General features: G+C 44.7%; 1 protein-coding gene across 1 annotated transcript; it reads left to right on the forward strand.

Annotated features, from left to right (window-relative positions):
- Positions 1 to 710: 710 nt before the first annotated feature.
- On the forward strand, positions 711 to 8,952 carry Sri (sorcin). Its single transcript, XM_021190748.2, has 7 exons — positions 711 to 808; positions 1,703 to 1,786; positions 3,514 to 3,583; positions 6,579 to 6,622; positions 7,471 to 7,618; positions 7,854 to 7,967; positions 8,788 to 8,952. Exons 1-7 carry the CDS (start codon positions 758 to 760, stop codon positions 8,862 to 8,864), a joined length of 588 nt encoding a protein of 195 aa, XP_021046407.1. The 5' UTR covers positions 711 to 757; the 3' UTR covers positions 8,865 to 8,952.
- Positions 8,953 to 9,456: the final 504 nt, after the last annotated feature.

The following is a 9,456-nucleotide window of genomic DNA, read 5'->3' on the forward strand; positions in this document are numbered from 1 at the left end:
CACATCCTTTCCAGGAAGGTTCACCACCGCGGTTGTTCCTATTTGTATCATCCAGAAAATTAAACAATTCACTTTCCTACGAATGATCTGGGTGAGGCTGGCCTGCCTAGAAACTGCCCTCTTCTACCCCACCCCACACACCCACGCCTAGCAATCGCACCTGAGCTACACACAGCTTAACAGTTGGCAAAGAAACAGGCCACCCTCTTTCAAAGCTAAAAGCCCACTTGCGTGGTCTTGCGTGGTTCAGAAGTTTCATCGGGTTTTCAAAGGTTTTTTTTTTTTTTTTTTTTTTTTTTTTTTTTCCTATTTTGTAAAGTGTCTCCTTCGCCCATTGGAATTGTTTTCCCCTTCAGTACAGTTGTGCATAACGTTCTTATCCCATCCTCCCTACCCAAAACCCGGTGTAAATAGTAAATGTTCTACAAAATAGCACAGTAGGAAGAAGAAGAAGAAAAAAGAAAAAACCTCCCCTAGCTGTGCATGGATGTCGGAATGTGCCACTAGGTCGAGAGGGAGAATGGGTCCTGATATAAACTCGTCCGGGGTCCTGGGTCATCGCCCGACTGCGGGTGGCACGCGGCGCTGACTCAGCACAGAGGCAGCAGGGAGCGGGCGGCGCGCGGGGTGGCCCGGGGCGATCGGAGTGGGTGGCTACGAGCGGCGTCCCCTGCGGGGCGGCGTGGTGCGCTCCGGGGCGGCTCCGGGCCGGACGGGCGGAGCAGCAGACACGCAGGGCGGAGGCGCAGTCTGCACCATGGCGTATCCCGGGCACCCTGGCGCCGGCGGAGGGTACTACCCAGGCGGGGTAAGTGCAGCGTGTGAGGGCACAGCAGCCTCTGGGCTCCCGGGACTGGAAGGCGCCACGGACGCGCGAGAAGAAGCGTCGCGGGAGGTCCCAGATGCTCCCTGCGAGCTCTCCTGGACCCTGATGACCAACCTCGGCTCCATTTTATTTCCGCATCTCTTCCTAGGGCCTTTCCAGGGCCCACGGGTGGGTGGGCTGCAACCCGGGAAGCCCACTCGGATATGTGACGTGAGATAGTGCAAGCTGGTGTTGACTTCCTGCTCTCTCTCTTTCTCGGAATGTCCCCAAAGCAACAACAGCCATCTTGATCTAGAATGGTTCTGTGGTCACTCCCTTGAAAAGAAAGTGACAGGGGGACCATTAAGTCTGGAGAAATGAGCTGAGGTCCTAGAGGAAGACCACTTGGGCAGATGTGGGCGGTGTACTGTTAGAGACAGAGGGACCCTCATCTTGGATATAACCGGGCCATCCCCGTTCTTCCCAAGCCACACCTGTCAGCCCTGTACTAACTCCAGCCTTACTTCAAGGACTTTAAAAACACCGCAAAGGCTGGAAAAACCAACAGGAAAACAGTTCTAAGCCTAGCTACCAGATTGTTTGCTTCGGGTACACTGACCTCTGTCGCCTGATTAATAGAGATTTTTAAGTGGGTCTGCATTTAGTGGCATCACTTTCATGGAGACTTATTTTGGAGCAAGTCTCCAGCTTTTAAAGTCAGGGGCAGGAGTGGAAAAGCCTGGTGGGTCATTGAGCTGGAATCGAGGTGGTGGGGAAGATTCGAGACTGTGAAGGTCGCACAGGCGTCAATTGTACAAAAGCCTTGCATGGTTAAAGAATAAACTCAATTCTGAGTCTGAGCCCTTACTTTTTTTTTTTTTTTTTTCTTCTTCACAGTATGGTGGGGCTCCTGGAGGGCCTGCGTTCCCTGGACAAACTCAGGATCCGCTATACGGTTACTTTGCTGCTGTGGCTGGACAGGTTAGCCTTTCCTTCAGGACTGAAGAATTGTTATGTTCTGTTTGTGTTAGCATTTAGTGCAGTGGCACAAAAACAATCTTTGCCCTGGAAATGAGCCCCTTTGCCTGAAAGAAGGAAAAAGGAAAGGAAGACTAAAACATTCTTTATTTTAGATCTGAGCAAAGTTGGACAGAGTAGTGTCTGTATCAATAATAGAGCAGTTCAAAGCTTGTGATTGAGCTGGGGTTAGATTGACCCAAAGGGGGATTATAAATACACTTTGAAGATCTATAAAGTGTATATCTCCTCAATTGTATTGTCAGGATAGAGCAAGGGCTGCTTACAGAGAAGAAATTCAAGATCTGAACATAAAACCTCTGCTTGCCTAACCTAAAGACAAATATTAGTAATTAACTATTTTATAGCCCAATTATGATAGCTAGCTACTTTTAGTTGAATTTGATAATTAATCATTTACCCACAAAGGAGGTAGAGAAGAGCTGTGAAGAACCATCAGCTTTCAAGCACAAGAGTTGGTATCAGTGTTCCGAAGGTAACCACCACCCCGGATGCAGATGCTCTTAGGAGCTAGCTCTCCATGTCCTTATTAGGTGATGTGGCCGGATGACCCACAGAGGGAATACAGGTCAGCTAGTCCCAAGTCCTAAGACCTACTTCCTCCCTCGGAGAGTTGTATGACAGATGCCTATGGCTACTGTGGGGAAGGACACGTTCCTGGGTTGCAAGGTCACTGTGCGTTTGGTAAATACTCTGTGGACATAATCCAGGCGTGTCCAGAGGGGACCTCCCTACTTATTCACCTTAGGCTTGTTTTAAACAAGAGCCCAAAAGAATGAAATCATGATTTGAAAAAACAGCAAGCAAGCAAGCAAACAAACAAACAAACAAACGTGCTCTAGATTATGCAAGTGGTACTTGGAACAAGTGGCACTCTAAGAAACAGAGCTCTGAGAATTTGAATGGAAAATTGAGTCGAAGACTGGGAGACTTTCCTCTCGAGTGTCTACTTAATATGTTATTGATCCGTGTCTTTGAAACCACAAGACATGGCACACCTCAAGACAAGCATTCTTAGATTGCCAGTGTCTTCAGCATGTAAGTGACTCCACCTGCTTGACTTTCAGCAGTGCTGGCCTCTAATCACACATTCATCTTCTTGCAAATTATTGATCTTGTTCCTCATTATAAGTTAATGAGTCTCACCACCTTGGATTTATATATTTTATTTAAAATCCCTAAAAATGTCATGTGTCTTATTCTGACCTCAGTCAACCAGTAACTAGGTATTGGTATCTTGTATCTTCTCTATATAATTGTGCTTGGAAAACCCTGTTTCCTGAGTCAAACTGGTCCGAGAGCCTCTTTCTCCTTGGACCGGGCCTTGTATGTACTGACGCCTAAAAGTCTGTGATAAACCCTACTTCCCCCCTCTTTCAGAAAACAGGGTTGGAAGGATATGTTTTAAAACAATTCTGTTAACTAATTTTAAAATGATTGATTTTTGATAGTTTCTTGGCTCAAACTGAATGCAGACTGTTTGCCATGACAATTATTCTCTCACCATTGAATTATTTTTGGAATTAGAATAAGAAGAATTTTGAAAGGCATTCCTTTAAAGAAACGCTACATTTAATTATTTTCTTTTGTTAATGCTTCTTAAAGGCTTGAAAGTGCAAATCACCACTCTGATGTCCTTTCCCGGTTTTTGTTTGTTTGTTTTCTTAAAGGACGGACAAATTGATGCTGACGAATTGCAGAGATGCCTAACACAGTCTGGCATTGCGGGAGGATACAAGCGTAAGTTCGTGGTCTTAGGGTCTTTCTAACAATACTCTTGTTCTCTGTACTTCAGCTGTGAACTGCGACTGTTCCTTTAAAGAAATCAAACTTTTCTCGTCCGCCAAGCTATTTTTAAAAAATTAATTGATCAGAGTTCCTAACAAGCCATTTCAGTTTACCGGAGGTTAGTGGACTTCTTGGATTTGGGTTCCCTGTATTCCGGGACCATTGGAACCAGTGAGACCCTTTGGGTGGCCTCCCACACAGGGGACAAGTTAGAGTGCTGAAATGGAATCCACCGGGTCAGGTATCATTGATGCTAAGTGCTAACAGGTCCCCATGACTTTACCAAGTGCTAGTTCTATCCTAACTCTGGTGGCACTGAGAGAGTGGCCAGTCTTGCTGTCTGATCTCTGGGCCCTGGACTTATTCCCTGGTAATACAAACACTTGCTGGCCATGACATTGCCAAGGTCATTCTTTCTGTCACCTGAGAAGATGTATTCACGCTGAGGAAAGCTTCCTGCTTTCACTCCATGCCAGCCTTCTGCTCCCTTCTCTGTTCTTTGCGGGCTGTATGTGCAGCCCCTCTGTTTGTCACATAGCCTACCGTCCCGACTACTCCGAACTGTGCTCCAGGAAGCAAGTAGGGAAATAAACGTTGCAAAGATGCTGAATCCTGGCTGGGGCTCATTATCCCACATACTCGGGTTTTGTTTGTTTGGTTGCTTTGTTTTGTTCAAATCTAATCTTGACCACAAGAAGTGTCTGGGACAAATAATAGTGTCTTAGCGCAGTTGTGCCCCCTTCTAACTTCTTTGTATTTGTTAATAAAGGCAGAACATCAAATGGGCACCTCAACTTCATAGTAAGCTATGTTAAAATGCTTAGACCTCATACCTAAGGATTTTCAGTGGTGCTTTCAGCTGTTGGAGGTGCTGTATTCTCTAGATGGCTGTCTTTAAAACACTGGCTTTCTCTTGTTACCATGCCTTGTTTTGTGAGACTACAATGCTGTTTTCTAGTTGGGAAATTAGTTCAATAAAGAAGGGCTTTTGAAATTTTTTGTAATATAACTTGGTCCTAAACAAGAGAAGCACATTTCCTGAAACCCAAGGACCATTCATCGAGTTAGCTTAGTTCCTTCCCTGTAGTATCCATGCTACACCTCCTAACTTCTGACTGTCGTGAGTTCTGCAGTACAGAGACGGTACAGCCGCCAATCTCTTAAACAGGGATCCCAAATCATCAGCCACAGACTTGAAAGTGGAAGGGGTCAAGTGGGATGCTACAGATCAGAACCAGTCATCACTAGAGGGGGACTCAATGGGAAGAGTTCCGGTCTCCACGATGGAAATTTATCTTTTCCTTTCCTTGATTTTGGTGGCTCCTCTGCAAGAAGCTTGACACAACCAGGGAGGGGCTTCCTTCCTTGCTAGGCCTGGATCATTGTTTCTATTGGAAGGAAAGATGACTGAAAGATTGTGGTAGAGTGAAGAAAACCACAGCACAGGGAAAACACCACGTGGATAATTTTGAAGCTGTATACAACTTTTTAAATATCAATAAAACCCAAAAATAGTCTATTAAAAATAATAATCTATACTCCCACAAACCTTAGCCTTTACAAATGAGGGTTACTTCTACACTAAAGTACAGCTCCTATCTAGGGGTGAGAATTCAGTCCTCCCATCCATTCATCCCTTCAACCAACCCGTCCACATTTTGATGGACAGTCACACTGGGTATGCAGAAAGAGTTCCACCTGCTGAAGGTCCCCAGGGTAAGTACTGAGGCCACGATAGTGACCAGCAGGCACATGCTCAAGCTAGAGAGGAGTGAGCCTGCAGAGTTGATGCCAAGGCTGAAGAAGAAACAAAGCCCAGCCACAGTGATGCCAGGGGGGAGAGTGTAGGTACACACAAGTCAGGCATATTGAATTTTATATATATATATGGAACATGGTTTAGTTATGGAAGTAACAAATTCCCTGTGGAGATCCTGCCTGGTTGTTGGTGAAGTGGGAAAGTTCATGTAGGGGTTCTGCCCTTTACCCTGAGAGCAGAACACCCTATAGCATTCTGTATTGGATTACACATGCCACCCCAGCCAGCAGGTAAAGACTACATTAAGAGTATAAAACAGAGTCCACTTTAAAGGTGATATAGAAATAGTTTATTCTGAGCCAAACATGGACTCAAGTCACCTTGAATGACATGTTCCGCCATGGAAGAAGTCACATGAACTTGCATAAATCAAAGAATAAAAGAATGTCATGAACCTTTGCCATTTCCACTGGTGGGAAGATCAAGTATACTGACTACAGCAGAGTGGGGGCCCATAGCTCTCAGTTGTTAAAATATTCATGGCTATAGTGCTGTTACATGCTAGAGGTCTGCGAAGCATAGTGATACATTCTAAGGAGTATTTCTACGAAGTAAGAGAACACTGGATCAGATGCAAAACTTGGGGTTATTGGCTATCAAAGACATCGAATAGATTAAGACAATTTTAACTCGAGAATGATAGTCTTCCGTCCACACAGTGTTCTGCTCAGCCAGGGATAGCAGTCTGCAGGACCAGGACCTTAGTCCTGCTACAGATTCTTCAGACAGTTCCAGATCATAGAGATGCCAGCGTGGCTAAAGGTCTGTTAAACAGCCCACCGAATCCTACAACTTAAAAAAAAAAAGATTGAACCAGGAGTAACAATACTGGGGCTGCCACTCTATTTACAAGGTGATTGAATCTTGGGGAACAGATATTGGGCTTCCCACAGGTATCTATAACATGGGCAGATAGGTGAAGAGTCCAGTTTTTGAAACTGGGCCATGTTTGTTTCACAATCCCACAATACTGGTATAAGCCAAACATAGTGAGCTCCGACCCATACAAATTGAGTAATATGCTTTAAAGAGTTAATTAATAATAGAATTAATAAAATTTGAATGATTCCAGTGTAATGAGGAAATGCTGAAATTATATTGATTCATGTACTTTCTTTGATTTAACAGCTTTTAACCTGGAGACTTGTCGCCTTATGGTTTCAATGTTGGATGTATCCTTTACCTTCATGATTGTCTAGAGCGTTTTTTTGCATGGCAAAAAAAAAAAAAAAAAAAAAAAAGTCTTTCTAAAAAACTCATCTCAGGATGAAGGAATAAGCATGCACAAAAATTGCAAGTAACTACCAAAAAGCTTTGTGAAATAACTAGCTGTTAGGATGTAATTTTGGTGTGAGAAACAGACAGGAAGTTTAGTAAGGAGAATGGCGGTTGTTCAAGATTGCGCAAGGGGCCGTAGGTGTGGTGGCTTATGCGTGTAATCTCAGCACTCGGGATGCTGAGGCAGGAGGATCACTGTGAGTTTGAGGGCAGCATGTGCCATATTGCAAATTGGAGGTTAGCCTGAGGTACAGAGATCCTTTTCCAAGAGAAATGGGTGGAGAGTGTGTGTGTGTGTGTGTGTGTGTGTGTGTGTGTGTGTGTGTGTGTGTGTGTTAGAGTTCATGCCCTCAGGCACGGAAGTGGCTCAGTTGGGCTAGGAGCTACTTTCCACTCTAGCTCACTTTCTACAGGTGAAGGGACTATCGGAACCCATCACCTAGAGCACCAAGGAAATGTAGCCCAATTCCAGTAAGAAACAGTGCCGTATCTTCTTCTCTTATTCAAACCCCTCCTTCCCCCCCCCCAGAGCTTTAAGTCCATACATCATTGATTATATATCACCCAACATTACTTTTTCTTATATCATATCAACAAGAATATAGACTAGCTTTTTTAAAACATGGGGTGGTCTTTCTGCCATTTTAACTGAAAGCATTGAGCTCCCCCTCCCCTTCTACGCTCTCTCATGTAATCATTAAAGGTGTGAAATGAGACAGTTCCATCCTTGATTATAATCCAGAGAGATATGTCCGGCACGATGGGGTTCAATGAATTCAAAGAGCTCTGGGCTGTGCTGAACGGCTGGAGACAACACTTCATCAGTTTCGATAGCGATAGGAGTGGCACCGTGGATCCCCAGGAGCTGCAGAAAGCCCTGACGACTATGGGTTTGTGTCACCAAGCAGAGCTCTCCATTAACTGATTAAGTCTCTAAAGTGTGTGCTCCTGGAAGATAGTCTCTTCCCAGTTCCCTCCCTCTCCCTCCCTCTCCCTCCCTCTTTCTTACTCTTTCTGTCTCTAATGTTGTTGTTGTTGCTGTTGTTGTTGTTGTTGTTGTTTGGGAGTTCTGTTGTGATTTTAACCTTTAACCTTTTCTTGCTGGGTGACTTTTCTACCTCCCAGGATTCAGGTTGAGCCCCCAAACTGTAAATTCAGTTGCAAAGCGATACAGCACCAGTGGGAAGATCACATTTGATGACTACATCGCCTGCTGTGTCAAACTGAGGGCTCTCACAGGTTTGTCCCATTCAGGATTGCCAGGAGCTGACAAGACCCTTTTTAAATGGCATTTGTCATTTCTCCGTTATCTCTGAACTTCTGTTCTGCTCAGTTTTTTATGATTTTAGGGGGTGCTCTAGCAGACCCTTAGCACAGCTATTAAACAAGTGGATCGTAATTCAGAGGGTTTTGTTGTTGTAGTTGTTGGTTTGTTTTTGGTTTAGATGAACGAGTAATTGTAGTACATTTTGTTAACATGCTACAGATATAGCTGTCTGTTTTGTAAGTGCGTTTGTTTATGGTACTAGGGCTACAGAGGGCTCACGCATGCTCCGTAAACTCTAGGCCACTGTGCTGCCCCCATAGCCCGAGTTGTACAGTATCTATCAGTCACAGAGTGCAGTTATGAGTAATTCTCTTCAACTGTGGGACGCTCGCAAAGAGTAAAATTCAAGTGAGTCTTTTTTGGCCAGCAGGGCTGAAGTTGGTGGGATATTTGGTCCCAGCCCACTTATCATATCAGCTTCTGTTATTTTAAGCATCGTGCATGCTATTACAGTGTCGAGACTCCTGTGCTCTCTCTCAAAGGGCCTTGAAGGCTAAACTGCTCTTACCAGCCGAGGTCGGTCCTTTGTCTTAGATCCTCTTTGAAAATGACCATTGACCACTTTCTGTCACTGTTGCGTATTTTCTTTGGCCTTATCTTGACTGGTTGTAGAATTTCCTTGTTATTGACATTTGATCCCAATGCCAAATAGTTAGCAGCTGTGAGTTTAGAAAAGCCCTTGAAGGGAAAATAAAAAAAGAAAAGACTACATTTTACTATGTTGTTTTGCAGACAGCTTTCGCAGACGGGATTCGGGTCAACAAGGAGTTGTGAATTTCTCGTATGATGATGTAAGTCTCCATAAATAAGGGCTAAGTAGAAGATAAACTGTACGTGAATGGGAACCCCTTCTAAGTTAGTTATTAAGAATACGAACATGGTGGCTCATGCACTCAGGAGGCTGATGCAGGTGGATTGCCATGAGTTCAGGCCAGTCTGAGCTACGCTTGCGAGACTCTGCCTAAAACAAAACAAAATCAACAGCAACAACAAAAATCTCAGAAAACATAATAGGACATGGTGGTTCATGCTGAGGCTGGAGGATTACTTCAAAGTCAGGCCCAGCCTGTCGCACTGATTGACCTGCTCACAGAAGCAGAGTTCCCTGGTTGCTCTGAGACTGAGCAAAGTGGACGTCATGATAATAATGGCAACTCTTTCAGGCATGGGTAGTAGCTTGGTTGCAAATAAAGACAAGGGCCTCAGGTCAATCCCCAGAACACGTGCTTACAGAGGAGTGTGGCGGGGCACTGTTGTAAGCCAGTGCTGTGGAGGTAGAGACTGGTGGATCCTGGGGCTTGCTGACCACCCAGCCTAGCTTAGTGAATGTTAGGTAATGAGAAGCACTCTCAGAAGGTGGATAGCACCTGAGGCATAAAACCTGAGGTTGCCCTTTAGCCT

Source organism: Mus pahari, chromosome 2, assembly GCF_900095145.1.
Source record: "Mus pahari chromosome 2, PAHARI_EIJ_v1.1, whole genome shotgun sequence".
Lineage (NCBI taxonomy): Eukaryota > Metazoa > Chordata > Mammalia > Rodentia > Muridae > Mus > Mus pahari.

What these genes read in the sequence shown, in the direction of transcription:
- Sri (XM_021190748.2), top strand. Translation starts at nt 758, where the DNA reads ATGGCGTATCCCGGGCACCCTGGCGCCGGCGGAGGGTACTACCCAGGC. An exon ending in GAGGGTACTACCCAGGCGGG is followed by an intron (nt 809 to 1,702) that starts GTAAGTGCAGCG and finishes TCTTCTTCACAG; the next exon opens with TATGGTGGGGCTCCTGGAGG. An exon ending in GAAAGCCCTGACGACTATGG is followed by an intron (nt 7,619 to 7,853) that starts GTTTGTGTCACC and finishes TCTACCTCCCAG; the next exon opens with GATTCAGGTTGAGCCCCCAA.